General features: G+C 36.2%; 1 protein-coding gene across 1 annotated transcript; it reads right to left on the bottom strand.

The window, feature by feature from the left end:
• Positions 1 to 3,218: 3,218 nt before the first annotated feature.
• LOC149832568 (Transmembrane proteins 14C) lies at positions 3,219 to 14,599 on the bottom strand. The gene is made up of 4 exons (XM_090014584.1): positions 14,155 to 14,599; positions 13,745 to 13,809; positions 3,579 to 3,666; positions 3,219 to 3,462 (listed from the first exon to the last, which is right to left on the bottom strand). Exons 1-4 carry the CDS (start codon positions 14,459 to 14,461, stop codon positions 3,329 to 3,331), a joined length of 594 nt encoding a protein of 197 aa, XP_089870710.1. The 5' UTR covers positions 14,462 to 14,599; the 3' UTR covers positions 3,219 to 3,328.
• Positions 14,600 to 23,033: the final 8,434 nt, after the last annotated feature.

Here is a 23,033-nt window from a genome sequence, read left to right as displayed (position 1 = left end):
TCTTTTTGCATGTATTTTGGCATCAAATTAATCTTTAAGTGATCATTCAAATGGAATTAAAAACAAAAGAGCATGTGCATCTCACATGGCAACTGATAAAGGTTTTTAAAGGAGCACACAGGCATGAACCATCCAGTGGGTTTTAAAGGTTTGAATCAGGGAATGAGCTTGGTCTTCTCATCAAAATGTAGACCTCAGACTGAAGAGTTTAGCCCTGAGTTGCTGGAGACCAACATTGGGTTTGAGCCACACACACACACACACACACACACACACACACACACATATATATATATATATATATATATATATATATATAGGCTCGAGGTTGGCTCAGACTCAGCACGGTTAAGCTCGTCCATGATTTAAATGAACCAAGCTTGAACATGATTCTAAGGCTTGGACAAGGAAACGAGCCGAGCTTGATCAGCCTACCGAGCTCGATAAAACTCGGATACAAGTATATATATAATATGTTTGCAAAAAAAAACAGCAAGTTATTGTTACTGTAATGGTTAGGCCGTTTGGTTCTTATCTAAAGGTTCATAGTTTGAATTCTGCTTTTAACTTTTTATAGAGTACTTTTATTATGTATATATTATTTTCAGTGTAAATGTCTGAATTATAAGCTTTGGCTTAGTGGTGGGTCACTTGGGAAACTTTTTGAGGGATTAGGGTTCAAAATCCACCTTTAAAGATAATTTTGAAAGATAATTTTTTTTTATGCCTTGAAGCTTGGTTCGGATCAGAGTCCGAAGAAAACTATTCAAGCTTGAGACCAGCTTGAACAGAAATATTTTGGACCGAGCCGAGTTCGAACAGCTCAGGCTCGGCTAGTGTGCATCCCTACTCATCACATCGCTCAGGGCATTCAATTGTGAAAGAAAAAAGCAAAATTTTCCCTTGTTCGTACAGTGGAAGTGAAACTTTAATGCGAATTGTGTTCCAAGGGTTGATTTGTTGGTCAGAAAATTTATACCTTGACTGGCGCAATTTTTTTTAATTTAGAAACACTTCCTTTATTACTATTATTGTGTATCGAAAATACGGAGAATTTTTCTTTGGGCTCGGCCAAGAGTAATGCTTATATTGCAGGTTTTTGTTAAAAAAAACGGTCTTGAATCTTGATAGTTAATTGTTGCCATGTGAATTGTAGAGAGTTTTCTTGAAATAGCCTTTTATTTGGTACAACCAACACATGAAATAATGGAGACTTTGGCGTTATAACTAGTTATTTTGAAAAAATTTAAAAACAAAAGGACCTCATGGTTGTAACAAAGTCAAATGCTTAATAAATTTCCAAAATTGAGATTTCTAATAAAATCACAGTATGTATAATCCATCCCTTTTTCTATAAATTGGTCACAACTTTATCATCTTTTTATATAACGTTAATGCAATCTACTTTTTGTATTTTTATTCATTTTTATTTTAAATTTTCTGAATTTTTTCCATCCAAAAAGAACACAAATTACAGTGAGATGGGTCCATAAATAGGAGCAAGTGGTGGGATACTTGATTATTATCAACCGCTGCCTCTATAATAATAGATGCACTTAAATAACGTAGATTCCAGGTGCAGAAATGACATCACAATCATCTAGTAATGATCGTACCAACATCAGATTCTTACCACGTTAAGGATTCCCAGCAGATCATTTTTCTTTATAAGAATCAACATTGTTATTTTATTTTAGTATGACTTGGTCAGAGGCCAAATAAACACCACCACCACCTAAAATATGTCACAGTTGCCAAACCAAATAGTACTATCTTTTGTAATTAATTAACTAAATCATAATATAAGCACCAACAGAATCATTTACCCCCCTATACAAGTCAACCAAACCCACATGTTAGATCAACAAATCTAACGGCCAACCTCAACAGCTAACCTAATAAGATGCGGTTTTTCTTGAAAAACCCAGGCAGGAAACTCTTTATAAACACCACCCTGCAAAGTGGAATCATCAAAAGTGCAAGAACTACAATAGCATCACCTTTACAGGCAAAGATGGAGAAGATACGCATGTTGGTAATGATTATTGCCATTTCAGTATCGGTCACCAGTGCCCAAGACACATCCTGTCTGAACAAGCTGGTCCCATGTCTCCAATACCTCAATTCTACATCCACCCCTTCGAGCAGCTGCTGTGACCCACTGAAATCAGTTATACAATCTGATCCTGTATGCCTCTGCAACCTGCTAAATAGTTCATCATCAACCACTCAGTCTGGGATTAACATAGCTCAAGCCGCGCAGCTACCACAGAGGTGTGGAGAGAATGTCAGTGTGGCAGCTTGCAGTGCACGTAAGTTACCTCAATCCTGTAATCAGCTTCAGTTCTCATTATTGGCAGCAAACTATCAGAATCTTGGTGTATTATTCAGTTAGTTTTCAGCTTTAACACAAAAGGTTTTCCTAGAACTAAATTCACGGTTCGCTGATAAAATCCAGGACTTCAGTAAATACCGAATAGCTTACTTGAGAAAAAAAGATACAAATTGCCATTTAAAATACGTCCTCTTTTCATTACTGATACAAGACAAATCAAGAATTCTCAGGACAGCTTAATGTTTGGACAGTGAAACTCTTCATTAAGAACAGTCTAAAACACTGGAACTTCAAATTTTCCTTTAGTATGATGGAAAGAAAAGATATACCAACTCTCTTCATCACTAATCCATTCATTTATCTCTTGGTCATGCAGTTTCTAAAACATCAACAAGCCAGCCAAGTTCTGCAGATATGACCCCAGCAAACAAGATGATCATGGTTGCTTTTTCCGCAGCAATTATTCACGCCTTAGTTTCATTGTAAGGCAAAGGTTCCAGTAAGATCCGGGCATATTGGACCAAACTGCTGCTGCTGCTATTCTCATAATTTATTCGGCCATTTGCATCTAGATTGCGGTTTCAAGATGGGTGTTTCGTTAGTTTGTGAAGCCATTTTTATAGAATAAAGATTTGATTTTAGTAAAATTTAGAGTGATTCTTTGGCAATGAATAATACTGAACAGCCAACGAATTTTACTACATCTCTGCCGGCATCCTATTTATTTATGGCAGCAAAAGTCAATGCAGAGATTGATTTAATTAAACTGACAAGGTTAAATGGTTCACAGCAGACCAGAAAGGATAATGATAACAGGAAGGTTGTCCTTCCTTTTCATATTTGGAAAATGAAAAGCAATCCAATGGAAACTGCAAAAAGTAGATCCATAACAGCCCTGACTGAATAAACATAAGTGAATGAAAAACACTTAGAACCTGAAGCTTACATGAAATAAAACACTTCGGTTGTTCACATCAACATGAAGAAGGTGATTCACATGATAGAGGGATTATTGATGATGTACTTGTCATGCATATATGCTGAAAAGAAGACAGCCAATGCACAAACAGAAAGGCCCAAAAGAAGGCCTGAAGGAAACAATTTACGAGTAGCCGCCAATCTGATCCCTGTAACAGGAAGAAAAAATTGTGTTCTCAATTGTCATCTGAAAACAACCGTACAACTGAAAAATTACTAAAAGCACATAATAATAAAAGACAAAAGTGAATCATAAAGTTCTCACCAAATACAGCAGAAAAGATGAGAGCAGATCCAAATCCAAACGCATCACCAATATCTCTTGTTCCAGGAACTTGCATCAGAAAGTAGGCCTGCCGAACAAATTAGTGAATGAAATGAGATATACCAATTTGAAGAAAATGTCTAGTAAAAACGATAATTTCCATTTTCATAAGGTTAAGGGTTGACATTGAAGAAACAAGACACTGTTGGTCTATGTCAAACATATATTTCATGACTTCTGAACAATATTTCCCCTTTTATGTTATCATTAACCAAAGCTCCATGATAATAGCGCTTAGGAATATATGATGTTAGTCCATTCCAGTGTTATTAAAAATGTGCCTCAAGGCGCAAAAGGCATTCCTCGCCTCAAGGCGAGGGGCCTTTTACTTTGAGGCGCTAAAAAATAACATATTTGCCCCAAGGTGTACGCCTTACGACAAAGCACGCCTCAACATGAAGCACACGCTTTTTAAGAAAAAAGAGGTGCCCCGACCCCTAATTAGGGTTGGGGCCTCTCTTTTCCCCTACTTTCTCTCCCTTCCCCCTCTTGCTATATGCCTGCTCTCGCTCTCTCCATGCTCCCTCTCCCTATCTCTCTCGCTCTACTTCTCGTCTCTCGTATCTCTCGCCTCTCGCTCTTTGTTCACGGGTCTCGACTGCAGCAAGGAGAAGAAGAAGAAGGCTCGAAGCCTTGACCTCAATCAGGTACGCTCTCGTCTCTCTCATTTGTCCTCTCTCATCTCTCTTTGTTCTCTCTCTCGGGTCTCAACTGCATCGAGGAGAAGAAGAAGGCTCAACTCAACCAGGCACGACCCCAACCAGGTACGCCGACCCTTTTCTCTTTTTTCCTTTCTTTTTCTCTCTTTTTTTTCCTTTTGTTCTTATTTTCTTTTTCTTTTTTTGAACTTCTCTCTTGATGTATCTTGACCATAGTCTTCTGTTCTTTTTTTATTCTCTCTTCTTCTTCCTTTTGTTCTTATTTTCTTTTTCTCTTCTGCTTCGAGAAGAAGAAGGCATACTTTTCAAATATATTCAACTGTCTGGTACTTGTTTTTCGTTTGGAAGCTGGGGTTAGAAACTTAGAAGAACCCCTACCAGTTTACTCCAGATTTTTATATTTTCTTTCTTTCAGGGCAGACCATGTATCTGTTAAAATATGTGTACTCATACACATATATGTATGTTGAAATATAATCCTTAAATGTACATGTATATATTTATATATATATATATATATAAAGATATGTATACATATATATATGTATACGTATCTCTATTTATATATATATATAAATATATATTTTCTCTTCCTAAAATACCCTCAAGGGTATTCTTGTAATTTGTCATCATACGCATATTCCAATTGGAATATGCATGTAATTTTTCTTTTATTTTTTAGTTTCTTTTTTTATTATTTTTTGTGGTTTGCGCCACCTAGGGAGGCTCCCCAAAGAGTCGTTGGGGAGCCCCCAACGGTCACAAATGTGATCGTTGGGGGCTCCCAACGACTCCTTTGGGAGCACCCTATGTGGCTCCTCTCTTGTGTTATAAATAGGGGTCTCCCCCTTTGTATTCTTCACTCTTTGGAGGAGCATTTGCTCCATTGTATAGGGTTTTTACCCTCTTCTTCCTTTTTCTTCAATAATATTCAACTTATGACTTTAAGTCATATTTACCCCTTTTATGGGTTTATGTATTAGCACATGATGTGCTTGTGTTGTTCCATTGAGTGGGTTTATTCGCACTTCATGTGCATGTGTATGGGTTCATTATTGAACCTAATATATTCAAAGTCACTTTCTAACATGGTATCATCAAGGTTGAGATCGAGTTGCTCTTTGGTGCATCGGGAAGCGTGGTATTCAAGAAATTTTTAAAGAAAAATGGTGAAGTATTCATTTCTCTCTCTTTTCTTTCTTAAAGTTATTCGGTATGCATTCTATTTTTTAAGTATTGTATGAAAATTTTAATATGTTCTTTTTTTATGTGTACTCTTTGTCATTATGTCCTTTTATAAAAATTTGAGTTACTTGATACTCTATTGAATCTTTTTCGTATACATACTTTTTCGTATGTTTTTCTTTGAAAATTTTTAAAATGAGAACTTGTTTGGCGAAAAATTAGATATATGATTGCTCGAAACTTAATGGGTCGGTAAAGATTTATGACCATTGGAGCCTTGAATTTATATTTTGAACCTAACTTTGTTTATAAGAATACCTTTTATATATGGTAAGTCTTTAAAGAAAGGTATGTTAAGATTAAAATGTTTGTGAGATGTAGTTTTTCGAAAAATGCTTGGCATATATGAAAAATTCCTTAATAAGTTTTGATTCACTTACCTAATGTGTCCTTTTTATATGAGCAACATTTAATTAAGAAAGTTTTTTTTTATATAATTCCGGTTGAATTAAGTTTTAAAATAGTCTTATGGAATATGGTGATTTTCTTTGCATCTTTATACTCTTACAAGATTTTTCAATTTGATTTAAAGAGCTTGTCTCATTATAAAATTTATGGTCTTCACTAATGTTTGTTGCGTACTTATTACATTAGGAGTTGGTAATAATCTATTAAGTCATGTTTTTTGATATAACTTAAAAGCTTTTGAATTTTTCCTCAATAAATGTTTAATTTTATAGATTTATGCCATAGTACAATCTTACTTTATCATAAGGTTTTTTAACAAATCTATTATTCTTCTTTGTTGGGATTTCTCTCACTTTAGTGGAGTTTCCCCCTTCTTTGGGAATTTTGTGTGTTTTGAGCTCTCTTTAAGGAGCCTTTCGGTCCTTATAATCTTCTTGTGAGTATATACTCTTTTATGAAGATTTTATGGTTGTTGCGAGAAGATCGTTTGTGAGTATCTTTTCCCTTGCATAATATCCTTCAAAGATTCATTAATACTTGTAACCCTTTGTGGATCTTTTGAGATTGGTTGTGAGCATCATTTTTTAAGTTACAATAGTGGATTTCATAAGATTTTCAAACTTCACCATCTTTATGAATGCCTATATTGGCCTAAGTTTATTATTTGCTCATTCAAGATTATTGTCATTTAAAAATCTTGCATTGCATAAAAGTGCATCTATTATCATTTGGTGTGCATTTAATTGCACTTTATATCTATCATAGTTGAGGCTTGTTTTTGACTTTTTGATTATTCCAAATCGGTCCTTACGCATGATGTTGCTTAATATTTCATAATTGTGTTAGTTGCATAATAAGTCTTTTTTGTATAAAAGACTTCTTTTGAAGATTAAGCATAATTCGTGTTTATGCAAAATTGTTGTTATAAAGCATATTATTGTGATTGATTATATTGGACCTTTGATTCAATTTTTAATCGGTCCTCTTTTCTTTAAAAAATGATTCCTAAAGTGTTTATTACCTTTTTGTGGCATTTATATTTGTCCATCACATGTTTTTTTTTAATGCATCATTGTTTTTTGCCTTATTATTGTTATATTAGAGATGTTTGTTGAGGTGAGTTATGGGCACCTTGGGACTCTAAAATGATTTGTTATATGATTTCTAATTATGAGTGTGTCACTCATTTTTTTTGCCATTGATCTAATGGATGCTCTCATTTACATGTAAATGTGATGGATATATGGTGTTTGAAACCTTAAATGTTTTAAGGTATATTAAAATCAAGATTTTGGAGATTATTGCCCAACCTTTTATTGTTTATGAATCATATGAGTGCATTTGCACATTTATGTTTTGTGCTTTTGTGCACAAGTGTTCTTGGTGTGTGTATTTATTCCAAAATGATATTGTTATGGGTATTCTTTTTGAAGAATATTATTTCAAGGTTTTATTTATATGTTTTTCATTACAAGTTTTATTGCATCAAAAGTCTTCTCCTTTTATGCCCCTTATCTAAGTGTCATCATATGTAGACAAGAATTTTATTACACATTCGTGTGTTGGTAGCCCTTTGTTGGCTTTTTGTTCTCTTGGTCTAGTAACTGAACACACTTGTCTTGAGTGCTATTATATGTAGACAAGGCACGTTGATTCACACCATGGTGTGTGATTTTAGCCTATGTTGACATTTGTGTCCTTGTTCTAGTCGCTGAGATGTATGCCCATGGTTGGCTTCTTTCACTCATTTCAAGTGTCATCTTATGTAGACAAGAGACGTATTGTGTTTTAGCCCATGGTTGACTTGATACTCTTGATCTAGTAGCTGAACATACTTGATCTTGAGTGTATTTTTACGTAGACAAGAGATGCTTTTGGTTCATGTTGGCGGGTATTCTCTTGTTCTTATCGTTGATGCACTCATTTCAAGTATTATTACATGTAGACAAGAGGTTCTTTGGCACACCTTTATGTGTGTCTTTGGCCTTTAATGGCATTATATTTATTCTTGATCTAGTAGCTTATACACTTGATTTATGGGCTTTTGGAAGACTAACGAGGTAGTTGCTTGTAATGGATGAACTATTTATGAAATTTCATATGTCACTTTCTTTTAGGTACAAGTGAATCATATATTTGATATGCATATTTTAAAATCAAATTGATATTTTTGGCCACTTTTGTATTTGATATGAAAAATGAGTTTTTTGTCATTTGAGTGAGATTTTTCTAAATGTATAAGGTTCTCTACTCAAATAACACTCATTATTTTGCCTCCTAAATGGATTTAAAACCTTTTGAACTCTTGTGTTCATTTTGTCTAAAGTATGTTTGGAGACTTCGTTTCTCTTGTTTGGCACTTCATTACATGTTTGAAGCATGTTCATTAATGATTCCTTTAAGTATTAATTCATTTCATGATAGTATATGCATATGCTCTTTATGGCCTTTTAGGCTCTCATTCAATAAAGCATATGTAACTTATGCCTCTTCGTAGGCTTATTGTTGTGTCTCTTAGGGGACCATTGTGTTATTCCCCATTATGGGGTTATGATTGTCCAATGTTGGACCTTATGAATGCATTATGCATTCTTGCAATTCATTCCCGCATAATTTGCTTCCGCTCACTCTTTAACATGATGTATGATTTTGAAACTTTGGTTTTCTAAATTTACTTTTCATGCTAAAATAATTATCCTATCATGTGCTTCAAATTTCTATGCATAAGTTATATTTTTGCACCATTGTTTTGCGGATGTGTCATCCGATATGGTTTCAATTAATCTTGTTAGAACTGTTCCATTTGAGTAAGTGCAAAGATATGTTTTACTTGTTTCTTTGTTGTTATTCCACAGGATCTTGGAGATAGGATAAAAGGAAGTACCCCGAATGGATCGGGACATATGTTCACCATTAGAAGGCAATTGGAAGAAGGCATTTACAAGTTTCAATAGCATCCTTACGGAAGCCTCTTGGAGTCTTGCGCCTTTTTTCAATCTTTTCGTTTCCCCGCAAAGATTGAGGGGGGGTGTTAAAATATGTGTACTCATATACATATATGTATGTTGAAATATAATCCTTAAATATACATGTATATATTTATATATATATATATATAAAGATACGTACACATATATATATATGTATACGTATCTCTATTTATATATATATATAAAAATATATATTTTTTCTCTTCCTAAAATACCCTCAAGGGTATTCTTGTAATTTGTCATTTTACGCATATTCCAATTGAAATATGCATGTAATTTTTCTTTTATTTTTTAGTTTCTTTTTTTATTATTTTTTGTGGTTTGCGCCACCTAGGGAGGCTCCCCAAAGAGTCGTTGGGGAGCCCCCAACGGTCACAAATGTGATCGTTGGGGGCTCCCAACGACTCCTTTGGGAGCCCCCTACGTGACTCCTCTCTTGTGTTATAAATAGGGGTCTCCCCCTTTGTATTCTTCACTCTTTGGAGGAGCATTTGCTCCATTGTATAGGGTTTTTACCCTCTTCTTCCTTTTTCTTCAATAATATTCAACTTATGACTTTAAGTCATATTTACCCCTTTTATGGGTTTATGTATTAGCACATGATGTGCTTGTGTTGTTCCATTGAGTGGGTTTATTCGCACTTCATGTGCATGTGCATGGGTTCATTATTGAACCTAATATATTCAAAGTCACTTTCTAACAGTATCCTATGTGTGTGTGCGTGGTAGAAGGAATGACACTGTGTTATTGCGAGATACGTGCATAAGCTCTTCGACAATTTATGTTCTACCGAGTAATAATTTCTTGACCCACAGTTTGTGTGGAAAAATAAATCTGATCAGGTGGCTGTTGCCACATGCAATGTATTGAAAATTTCCTCTTGATGTATCTTGACATTTGCTGTAATTATCTAAACAAAGCTGAACTGCAATTTCGGTAGTATGTGTATATTGAATGTTTGGAGCCCAACTTATAGAGCATTTTTTTAAAATTATTGTCATCATTTCATTAGCGCAATTTTCTATATTAAAATCTATGCTGCGAAAGAACAGATTTTCCATAAACCTATAATTTGTTTAAACCTATATTTCAATAAGCTCTTCCTTCTGAAAGAACCATTTGCAGTGTTACCCACTTTAAACAAGTCAAATCTAGTAAGAGATGCTCTTTTACATGCTGAACACAAAAATATAGTAAATCTTTAGAATGTTTAACACAAATCTAGTTGCATTTATGTTACTTTTATATGTTAATCTCATATTTTTTGGTATTTATTTGAGATTTTTTATTTTTTATTGGTTGTTGCTTCATCAATAAAGCATTTTTTTATTTGTTTGTATTTGTAGATATTTTTAAATATTTTTTTCAAGTAAAAAAATTTAAGGCTTACGCTTTACACCTCGCTTTAGTTTTTGGTGGAACGCTACACTACGCCTCAATGCTTTTCACAACATTGGTCCATTCCCTTGTCATTTCTTGTTTATCTAACTGACTGCAGTCACCTGCAGAATGTAGTTTGGCACCACATTCAGTTATTTTGTTCTAACTTTGGTGCAAATCATTCTTGGACAACAAGGTTAACGAATAAGCAGCTTTAGTTTTCAGCAATTGGTGTTTTGAATGTGTAAGCAGCTTTGCTGCAATGCTCACTTGAATATCAACATGAGCAGTAAAAACAAATAGATGTGCTTCTTGACAAGGTCAACTTCCATAGCTACATGAAAGGCCAGCACTCAAAGGTGCCCTATATGTTTTTTCTGATGAAAAGGTACCCTTTATGTTGCAAATCAAAACACCAAATTTTTATGTTATCTCAATGGATGAGAGAAAAAACATAGAAATAAACAACCAAACTGCATGATGATGGCCTTGAACCTTTTAAGATGCAAATTATCGGATCTGCTTGCACAATTTAGGATATAAATGTCAGACATTAAAAATCAACCACAAGCCCAAAGCCTTCATAAATCAACTTGTTCTAAGATGTGAGATGGAACAACTTTCAACCCTAGATGGAAAAATTTCACAGCAAATGAAAATTAGCCAATTCTATCAGTTGAACATATAGCCAAAAATCTTGTTGTCAGCAATTTCTTGGCCTGGTTTTTTACGGGAGTTTTTTTCTCAAAAAGTGGTTAAGAATAAAGAATATGGCTCATCCAAAGCTCAAACACAGGAAACCAGCTGCTAAAAATAAAAAGCCAAGATACAACAACAACTACGCCTTCATCCCAAAACAATTGGGGTCAGCGATATGAACCAAAAAAGAAAATCATTTTGGGTCTTCCACATGAATCCTTCTCCTCCAATCATTTCTATCCAATGCCATGTCCTTGGTGAGGTTCAAAGCATTCATATCCTTTCCTATCACCTCCATCCATGTCTTCCTAGGCCTACCCCGACCTCTTTTAACTAATATATTTTCCCATTTCTCCATCCTTCTAACTGAAGCATCATTAGGCCTTCGCCAAATATGTCCAAACCACCGTAAACGATTCTCTCTCATCTTATTTTCAATGGGTGCAACGCCTACCTTCTTACGTATCTCCTCGTTCCGAATCTTATCTTTTATTGTATTTTCACACATCCATCTCAGCATACGCATCTCAGCTACACTCATTTTTTGAATATGATGTCTCTTGGCAGCCCAACATTCCGTACCATATAGTAGAGCGGGCCAAATAGTCGTCCTATAAAACTTTCCCTTCAACCGCAATGGCATTCTACGATCGCACAACACTCCAGTTGCACTTTTCCATTTCATCCACCTAACCTTTATCCTATGATTTACATCTCCACCAATTTCTCCATACTTTTGAATGATAGATCCCAAATATTTGAAACAATCATCCACCGGTATTTCTTGCTCACCAAGCTTCACTACACTCCCATCACTACTCCGTTGCTTACTAAACCGACATTCCATGTATTCTGTCTTACTCTTACTCAACTTAAAACCGCTTGCTTCCAATGTCTGTCTCCATAATTCTAACTCAGCATTAACCTCAGCTCTAGACTCATCAATCAAAACAATATCATCAGCAAACAACATACACCACGGCACATTTTCTTGAATTGATCTCGTAAGCTCATCCATCACTATAGCAAATAGGAAAGGGCTTAAAGCAGATCCTTGATGTAACCCAACCGTTATAGGAAAATTGGTTGTTACCCCTCCACAAGTGCGGACATTGGTTACTACTCCTTCATACATATCTTTAATTATACTAATATACTTAAGAGAAACACCTTTCTTCATCATTGTCCACCAGAGAACGTCCCTAGGTACTCTATCGTATGCTTTCTCCAAATCAATAAAAATCATATGCAAATCTTTGTTCCTCTCTCTATTTCTCTCAATAAGTTGTCTAAGAAGATGTATAGCTTCCATAGTTGATCTTTCAGGCATAAAACCAAATTGATTCTCCGATATCATGACAACCTTCCTCAACCTAGACTCAATCACCCTCTCCCAAAGTTTCATAGTATGACTCATGAGTTTTATACCACGATAGTTTGTGCAATCTTGTATATCACCTTTATTCTTATATAGAGGCACCAAAGTACTCTTCATCCACTCATTAAGCATCTTATTTGTCTGCCAAATCTTGTTAAAAAGATTTGTCAACCATTCTAAACCTTTCTCTCCCAAGCATTTTCAAGCCTCGATAGGTATACCATCTGGGCCAACTGCCCTTCTTGATTTCATTTTCTTCAAAGCCTCTGCAATTTCTTTCTTTTGAATCTTGCGCATGAAGTCACGATTCATCTCATGAAAAGGAATGGACAAGTCTCCAAGATCCTGAGCATGCCTTTCATTAAATAGCTTATCAAAATAATCTTTCCATCTCTCCTTAATCTCCTCATCTTTGACTAAAACCCTTTGCGTTTCATCTTTGATACATCTAACCATACCCAGTCTCCAAGATAGATATGCATATTTTGTTTTCTTTTTCTTGTTGCGGGCAAATCTCACAGAGATCCCACACATAAGGAGCTTTGTGATATGCTTATCTTTATAGTGATACAAAACAGTGTATATACATATTCAACAAACCTGTCTAAAGAATAATCTGAGATACAAGTAGCCATTGCCCCTATTCCTTTATGTGAAGTCCTGGCCTGTCACTCAAAGCTAAATTTTAATAGCATATCCTAGTGTACTGTTTCAATCCTTAAGCATTGGTGATAGCTGAGAAATGCATAGAAACTTAGAGTCATCTCATCATTGATGCAAATAAGGCTATGCCCTAGCTTCATTATGTCTTCTGTGTACAGTTTCGCATTTCCGGAGTGATTAATCTAAATCCAAGTTGCATCACAGGTCTTGTGTTATGAAGGGGTATGGATCAAGCAACTGAACATGGTACATAGCTGAATCCCTATTCAAGAAAAGCATACCTTGAAAGGAACCAGTTGCAGCCATGCTTTCCTATATTTTTGCCTTGTTCATCTTTGAATCCAACTCGCTGAATCAAGCCCATACATAAGTTCTTTGACAGCATTAATCATTCAACAAAAGCCCGTTAGCATTTAACATGTGCCTGCCTAGTTTTTTTTTTTTCATTTCCCCTTTTGTTATTCCTCATTGAACCATGGTACAATCATGAAAGACACTCTCGGGTCACAACCTTCGGAACAGTAGAAAAAGAACCAAACTGAACTGACACGATCAAAATTAAAAGAAAGAAGAAGAAGAAGAAAAGTACATCATGCAGGTGAAGAATTAAAATAAAGATAGCCATGCTGAATGAATAGACTATGAAGGCACTGGAAGTTCAATAAGAGAAAGCGCTTTACGAACAGTTGCCATTAGAATAGCACCAGCCGCTCCTCCAAGAATCGATCCCTTACTTCCCGATCGTGTATCTGTAATCACATCCCACAAGTAAGATAAAACACAACTTAGAGAGAGAGAGAGAGACTTCACTCAAATCTCAGAAACCCCATTGTTCATCTATCGGATTGAAAATGTTTAAGCGAAGTTGGAGAAGGGTATGATGACACGAAATGCAGCAAGAGTAAAGTGAGATGGGCCATCATATTCTTCAAAAGGGAGAAAACCCCATCTTCCCCCAATGATCGAAAGATGGGCATCTTCATCCGAAATGCATAGTCAATGCACTCTCTCGGCTTCAAGAAAACAACAACCAAGTTCACGCAGAGAGCCCGACTCTTTGGTGGGGGTGGAAAGGAAGGCAAGAAAGTACATACAAGCAAAGAGGCCACCGCCGAGAAGAAGAATTCCATAGACGGCGGAGGCTGTGGGGGCGATCTGATCGTACAGCTGAGCTCTGCAGAGCAAGAGCGAAGACGAAGACGGTTTCCTTCCTCTTCCACCACTGATCTCTCTAGGCATAAAAGCAACGTCATTCTTGTTGCCGCTTCTCTTGGGGGGGAGGCCTAAGAAGGAGGGTCTTCTGTGAGCTTCTCTCAGTACAGAAGAAGAAGAATAAGGAAAAGGAGAAGGAGAAGAAGAGGGGCGGAGAAGGTTTGTGGAGGGAAAAGAAACGAGTGACATCGTTGGTGAGGTCCCTGTCCTACTTAGCTTCGGAATCCTCTGGAAGGAGTTGAAATGGACGTGATTGGAACTTCGGAAGTTCGGCTTCTACTCATCAAGGTCGGCGTGCCACTACTGTAGTGTAAGGTGGTCTTTGGATACATCCACTTATCCAGAAAAGTAAGATGATAAGTTGGGATATTCTACTTTCTTTACTATACAATATCTACTGCTTTCCAGATAAGAGGGTGCGGATACGATTCTATTAAAAAGTGGGTCAGACTCAAAGGATCTTAAGACGCGATTTTTTAATATGAAAATGATTAAAAATTTGTTATTTTATTGAATATCTAATTCATGTAATCTTTATTGAGCCTCGGTATGGTTTTTCTTATGACACCTAGTTGAGGTGACAAGGCATATTTTAATTGGGAGTGATAACTTAATTGTTGTAATTTTTGTGATGACTCAATCTCTGGTAATAAAATATATTTTTTTAATTATCGACTTGACTCCAATTTCTACTTATTTATTACTTTATTTACTAAACTTTTTTTTCAAAGTCTTTTATAAGTCTAACCATTTCTTTATTCTGCAGAGAAAGCATTGGCATTGTGATATGGTTCAGACGAGGTCTTGGAAAAAGACAGTTCTTCCACAGTACAACAGTGCAGAAGAAATGAATTCTTCAAGATCATCTAGGAGACATGGTCAAGAAGTGGAAGATGATGTTGATCTAGCCATGTACAGTCTATTTCAGAAAATGATGACAAAAATGGTAGCAGAACAAGTCGGACCGGGTCCAAGAAAAGTGTCTTTCAAGAGCAAAACAGGGAAAAGCCCATAAAGAAGCATGTCAAGATTAACAAAAAAAAAAATCAGCAAGACAGCGCTTTCGAAAAGACAGATTTAGCATAAGAAGACTCGAAAAAAGAGCAACCTGCATTTTTTTAAAACCCTCTACATCAGTCTAAGAAAATCGTTGAGGAGCCCTTATGTAGTGCAATGATTCAATGCATAAGTTTCGTTTGTACTGCTAAACCTGCTATCTGAATGTAACCTGTGTCAGTGGCGAAAGGCCTCCAATCGATCAAGTCTTCTAGTAATCGTCACTCGCTGCTAATAAGGCTTGCAAGGCTCACTGTTTTTCTACTCAAAGCATCTACCACTTGATCATGCATCAGTTGTGCATTTTATTCATTCCTTTTTATGCATGATCTTTCAAAAAATTGCATTAAAAACTCATTCTTATTGGTGTTTTTGAGAAACTGCTTTAAATTAAAAATAAAGAAAAAAATCACATATTTCAAGTTCTTTCATGTGTTTTTGAGTGTTTAGTTTTGTTTAGAACTTTTTAATTTGTAGTCTAATTAGTTTAGAAGTGTTTAATTAGTATTTCATTCAGTTTAGAAGAGTCCTTTTTGTGAAACATGTTTTTTCAAACTGGGTCCAAACCTGATACTAGCACCCCATGTCAAACCCGAGTTCAAACTCACTAGATCCCATTGACACCCCTACTCTTGATAGTCCAGGCGTGAGAATAGATCAGTCAGGCATCAGGTCAGGATGGCCAACTGTTTTAACTCAAGATTAAGAACATCTAAAAGTAACATGGGAGTAGGGATGGCAGTAGACCCGGGTGGGGCGGGGGACAAAGTCTCTACCCCCACCCCATCTCAAAATCTGAACCTCCATCCCCTTGTACGGGGCAGAGAAAAGTGTAAGTTCATCCCTGCACGAGTTTTGATTTTAACCTTCATTCGCGCCTTCCTCCCCATTTCATGTCCTCCATCTCCAATCCAAAGGGGGCGAGATGGGACAGGGCATGTTTTCCCCGCCATCCCTAAGTGGGAGGAATGCCCTTGGGCAGCCCCACTTCTTTTATTTGTTAGAATGAGATGGTCATCGAAAAGGTTTAATATGACCTCTGAGGATGGGCCATCCTGTGTGAACTTTCATTGTGAACCTCAAAGGCATCCAAAGCACCCCTGAGGGTGTTATTGTTAGGAGCACCCTGAGTGACCCGAACTAGAAAGATTTTCAGCTTTTTTTTGCAAATTATAATGCATCTTTATACACTTTGATGTCACTTTTTGGTAGATTATAGTTCACCTCTAATACACTTTTCTCTTTGTTTTCTAATTGACTAGACAGATAGATTGGCCAACATAAAGCAGGCCTTACGTTGTAAGGTGATTGTTGACCATCAATTTATACGGATCCAGTTTTGGAATTCGAGTGTTGTGAGATGCAACATTTTTCTCATCTCACATCTTTTATTTTCAACATCTCTCTCTCTCTCTCTCTCTCTCTCTCTATATATATATATATATATATATATATATATATATATCAAAGGTTGGCAAGCTTAGACACGAGAAACATCCCTAATCTAACCTTGTAATAATAATTTCACCAACGTATAACTCCATTGCATCAAACTTGCCACCCATGTCAAAATAAGATGGTTGGATTGGATAGAGTTGCACTATCTTGGCCAGCTGATCTCAATTCTGAACCACATCATAAGAGATCCTCCCCAGCTTGACAACCAAAACAACACAACAAATTAAACCTTCTACTCTGGTAGAATATGATAAAGAGGGCATTTTTTATGCAGCCACTAGACAGCCATTCATCTCAACATTTCTGAAGATGGAGACCATGCCCTCTTAAGAAATGCAGCAAGGCCTCAGGAGAGAGAAAGAGAAAAAATGTGAGAGATGACACAAGTTTTACGTGGTTCAGCTACTATGTGCCTCTGTTCAATAATAGGGGCTGGATTCTTCTTATTCATTAGTGGTCACGGCCATTACAATTTATAGAACTTTTGAGAAGTTTACAATCATATAGGAAACCAATATTAGACTCTCTTGTTTGTAGTTTCCTTTTCATTTTCAATGTTTTCTTTGTTAGAGTCCAAGGAGGGGAGCTTTCCTTTTGGGCGTGGATGCCTTCTAATGCACTCCTGCTTGGATTTGGGAACCAGTTGGCAGACGTGCTGGTATACAGAAACTCTTCTTGGACTGAATCCATGGACTCAGACCTGGTACCGATAATACCACACCTCAAATTGGGCGTGGGAGAAGTCCATAACCCAAGTTTGGGCCGAAGGAGATGAAAAACGAACTTAGTCAATGGCCTGGTGAAATCTCTACAACTTGAAGGTGAGAAGGAACAAAACCTATGATCAATTTTCATTGAGCTACTTTCTCACGCACGAAGTGGTAGTAAATCTTGTTGTGCTTGGACCTGTTATGAAACACATGATTAAGAATCATATTAAGAACAGGGATTGTCGGAGAAGAATGTAGGAGTTTGGAAAATAAAGACTCCCAAGTCACAATGGATAAAGGAGATCCATGTGAGCTTGGTTGTAGTAGATGCAAGTGACTGATATTCCACCTCGATGCTTGAATGCGTGACAATAGGTTGCTTTTTAGTGCTCCATAGAATGCAGTTATCACCAAGATAAAAACATAAGCCAGTAGTAGATCGATGAGTAAGATGGCAGTGAACCCAATCTGCATCGAAGAACCCATAGAGGGCGATAGAATTATGAGCAAGGAGTCGAATACCATAATCAAGAGTTCTTTTAATATAACGAAGAATCATCTTCACAAAATGAAAATGAAACCTAGTGGGGGCATGTATATATTAACAAACAAAGTTAACATTGTAGGATAAGTTAGGACGAGTAAAGGTCAAGTATTGTAAGTTGCCAATGAAACTCTGATAAAACTAAACATCCTCAGAGGGCGGATTTGTCGATGGGTCAGTGGGGATGCCCTACCATGGGCATGAATATAGGTTGACAATCCTTCATCTGAACTTTGTCCAGGATATCAAGAGCATATCGCATCTAATTTAAAAATAACCCAACATTAAATTATTGAACATGTATTCCCAAAAAATGATGATCTTTTGGATCTTCATAGCGAACTCATCACTTAGATGCATAACAGCAGACAAGAACTGGGAATTACTAGCGGTAATGTTGATACCATTAACAATATGTTACCCAGGAGTTATGGCACACAAACAGGAAAGAGTCAATGACATTGCAGTAAAACCAATGACAAATAGGAACATGTTGAATCAGTCAAACCAAGTGCGTGATGATTGTCTCAAACCATACAAGGCTCATTTCACTTTACAAACATGTTTTTGTTTGGTTGGATCCTTAAACTCGAGAGGTTGGTCCATATAAACAGGTTCATCTAGAAAGCCAAGAAAAGCATTTTTTATATCCCATGAATGGATAGGCCACTTATAGGCTAACACAATCGACAAAATGATGTGAATAGTAGTAGGCTTAATAATAGGGGGATAATGTCTCAATGAAATCAACTCCCGGTAGTTAAGTGAAGCCCTTGGCAATCAACATGGCTTTGAGTCGGCCTAGGGTGCCATTAGCTTTTAACTTGTCTTAGAAATTCATTTACAACCCGCAACATTCATATTGGGTTATCTTGGAACAAGCTCTCAAGTCTGGGTTTGGGACAATGCAAACATCTCTTCCCCCATGGCGTGCAACCACCCATGATGGACTAAGGCTATTTTTATACTTTTGGGCTCAACAAGGACATCAAGTTAACAATCCCATGTTTGGCATAAGTTTTCATACTAACTCTTACCTAGATGGCCAATCAAATCAGGAACTTGATCTGGCTATAGATTGGAGGCTTGATCGGTGATGTTAGTGTTAGAAAATCGTGTGGGCCTACATACGTTGAACCACACATCATAAATTTATCTTTGGTTCAGGCTTGGTTCATGTGGTCTAATCAGGATGGGCCCAGTAGCATCTCAAATTGTATGGAACACTATGTGGAGAGACCTCCATTGTCTAAAACTCTATAATGGGTGGAGTTGAGACAAAGTTCTAAATACATTAGGTTATGGTCCTCAAACCTTATATTAAGGTCCTCCTTCTTCAGAATCTCCATTGTTAGAAGAAGATTTAGTCCTTCTCATCACGTTTAGAGAAAGAAAAAGGGCTAATATACAAGTTTTGGAAGATCATACCCGTCAACGATCAACAGGAGCTCTATGGATTCAGGTATAGCTTTTGATTTTGCTTTTGCTTTTGCTTTTGCTTTTGCTTTTGCTTTTGCTTTTGCTTTTGCTTTTGCTTTTGCTTTTGCTTTTGCTTTTGCTTTTATTTTGTTTTGATTTCAACAATTCAGCGAGAGCATGTTATCGATCCTATTTTAGTTTTTGATGAATTTATGATCCAACAATTGGTATCAAAGCTCATGTTCTCATTTAATTGTTGAAACATATTTCTTTATATTTTGTTTCTCTTCGGCATCGATCTTTTGATCAGATTCAGGGTGCGAGTGGAGGCAGTCGATTGACCATGTTGTTATGCCATTAGGTTTTGCCTAGAAATCGAGAGGACTGATTGGACCTCTCGATCCACGTTCAGCATTTGGTGGTGTTGCTCTGCTCTGATCGGGTTTTTTGGGGGGTAACCTCAGGCCGAGTCCGGCCACCATGGGAGGCGCTGGGTCGTTTCGGCCTTGCGGGTGATGATGAACTCAGGTGAGCGGGTTTTGAGGCACGATGGGTGGGGTATTTGGTTCACCCCACTCACCGATCGGTAATCTAGAATCGACCATACTCGACGATGGTGGTGGGGCATTCAGTTTGCCACACTACAAGAATTTTGTGGATTAGCGATGGATGTTATCTGACGATAATCCATCGCTAATTCGTTTAGCGACAGATTGGCGACGATTTAGTGAGTGGTCACTAATTAGCGACAGAACAAATATGTCGCTAATTCATGATGGATTAGCGAATGTCATGATCTGTCGCTAAATAAAGATTGATTTGGTTTTGCGATAGATACATATCCATTGATAATCCATCACTAAAATTTAATGATGGATATGTTTCCGTCGCTAAATTTTGTCACCAATTTATCGATGGATTCGCGATGAATTACATTTCATCGCAAAACATCGACTGATTTAGTTTTTAAGACAGATAAATATTCATCCTTAATCCATTGCTAAATTCACGATGGATATTAGTGACGGATATTATCTATCGCAAAATTTAAAAAAAAAATAAAATATAAATATCGAGAAAAAATTTCTCGTTATACAATTTATATAACATGTGCATAAAAAATACATATACAAAGCAGGTGAAACAAATTTAACATAAGTTATAAGTGAAACAAATTTAACAACCCACTATAGTCCTCTCCAAGTTCTAATTAGTTACAAGTGAACATATACAAAGAGTTTTGTTTGAAACAAGTACGTGAAACAAACTCAACACATGAATCTAATCATTGCCAAGATTCAGAGCATCTTCCTCTTCATTGTCTCGATTTGTCCCTTCATCCATGCCTCCATCAGCTCCTCTATGCTGAGCATCTCCAATATCCTACAAGAGAACCAAAATGTTAGTATTGATAAACAACATATAATAAAATAAATTATATGCAATGCCCTAATCTAAGGCAATCAAAATAACATGGCTGAATGACACATAGACTAACAATAAAGTAAATGACATTAACAGAATTCAGATATGTATTCTAAGGCTGACAAAAAAAAATTTATAGTGATTCAATCATGCAAATATGTGTTCTAAGGTTGTCAAAAAAATGTCACAGTGATTCAAGCATGTATATATGGTTTATAAGGTTGTCAAATAAATATGTTATGTATCACAATCATGCATATATGTGTTATAAGGCAGTAAAAAAACTTTCATAGTGATGAAATCATGCTTATATGTGTTCTAAGTTTGTCAAAAAACTTTCATAGTGATTCAATCATGCATATATGTTTTATAAGGCAATAAAAAAAAATTCATAGAGATGAAATCATGCTTATATGTGTTCTAAGGTTGTCAAAAAACTTTCATAGTAATTCAATCATGCATATATGTGTTATAAGGCAGTCAAAAAATATTCATAGTGATGAAATCATGCTTATATGTGTTCTAAGGTTGTCAAAAAACTTTTATAGTAATTCAATCATGCATATATGTATTATAAGGCAGTCAAAAAACTTTCATAGTGATGAAATCATGCTTATATGTATTCTAAGGTTGTCAAAAAACTTTCATAGTGATTCAATCATGCATATGTGTGTTATAAAGCAGTCAAAAAGAATTTATAGTGATGAGATCATGCTTATATGTGTTCTAAGGTTGTCAAAAAACTTTCATAGTGATTCAATCATGCATATATGTGTTATAAGGCAATAAAAAAAATTCATAGTGATGAAATCATGCTTATATGTGTTCTAAGGTTGTCAAAAAACTTTCATAGTAATTCAATCATGCATATATGTGTTATAAGACAGTCAAAAAACATTCATAGTGATGAAATCATGCTTATATGTGTTCTAAGGTTGTTAAAAAACTTTCAGAGTAATTTAATCATGCATATATGTGTTATAAGGCAGTCAAAAAACTTTCATAGTGATGAAATCATGCTTATATGTGTTCTAATACTAGCAATAAAAATTCATAGTGATTCAATCATTCATATATGTATTCAATTATGCACATACTATCTTAAAATTTAACCACATGAAACTTTATACCTGACGGACACCAGAGCTCATGTTGAATGAGTTTCCCTGTCCCGAAAAAAATTATACAACTCATTATGGACAAGGTTGGGAATGACTTTATGTAAAAAGTCATGCATTGTGTCCTGAAGAAGCTGCCGAACACCATCCCAAGAAACAACAGGGTCAATCGGATGGTGGGAGTTGATGCTGGCGGGAGAACTTTGAGAGCCCTGGCTGCAGAAGGCAACAACTGGTGTGGTGTTCATGTTACTCCTAAACCTGAACACACGACCCTTTTTAGGTTCACCGATTGCAGTCACACATGCTGCATGATCAAAAGGCGGATGCTGAGTGGAGTCATCGTCATATCTCTCTACCATATGTTGCTCATATGACTCTTACAAAGTAATGATTACAATATGAATTAATAATTAAGAATTATAATATTTATGATAATATAATTCATGGTAACTTATATATTACAGTTTATTAATACAATAAATACATACCATTGTCGCTTTTACCTTCTTCGATATGAACTTGCCCATGCTCTTACGTTTATGTGTTTCAACAAATACATCCTTGTAAGGTGCAATGCCTCCTTTTTGACTTCCTGCAAGGTTAAATGATAAAAAATTAATTAGAAAGTATGCAGAAATACTTATAAAATTAACAATATATATTGATGAGTTACCATTTTCTTTTGGTGACTCTCAAAAGTCCTAGAACCACCTGTGTGCAGGTGGGCATCAGGCATCTTCGCTCGATTTTGTGCAGCCTGTGCTAAGCGGTTTCAAAATTTATGGCTTGCCCACTTGTCGCACATTGCATCCCAATAATCTGCCCTGATAGTAGAAGGGTCATGACCCTTTCACTGCAGTAGATCATCTATCCCACCAACTGCTTTTATTGTTGCAGTCTTCATATTATGCAACATGTAGGCAAATCGACTGGCAGTCACCTTCTACCACACTAGCCTCGCGTCCTGCTCCTCCTTCGCAGTCGCAAAGTGATTCAAAGCCTACAAATAATTTAAAAAAGTTAGTGCA

This window comes from Nuphar pumila, chromosome 7, assembly GCF_984573655.1.
Source record: "Nuphar pumila chromosome 7, dmNupPumi1.hap1.1, whole genome shotgun sequence".
Taxonomy (NCBI): domain Eukaryota; kingdom Viridiplantae; phylum Streptophyta; class Magnoliopsida; order Nymphaeales; family Nymphaeaceae; genus Nuphar; species Nuphar pumila.
Note: the sequence above shows the minus strand (reverse complement) of the source record. Positions and strands in the feature narration are given on the sequence as shown.

Excerpts from the sequence above, each read along its gene's own strand:
- LOC149832568 (XM_090014584.1), bottom strand. The coding sequence starts at position 14,461 with ATGTCACTCGTTTCTTTTCCCTCCACAAACCTTCTCCGCCCCTCTTCT. Across the intron at positions 13,810-14,154 it reads CGGCGGTGGCCTCTTTGCTT|ATACACGATCGGGAAGTAAG; the intron begins GTATGTACTTTC and ends ATGTGATTACAG. Across the intron at positions 3,463-3,578 it reads CATCTTTTCTGCTGTATTTG|GGATCAGATTGGCGGCTACT; the intron begins GTGAGAACTTTA and ends TTCCTGTTACAG.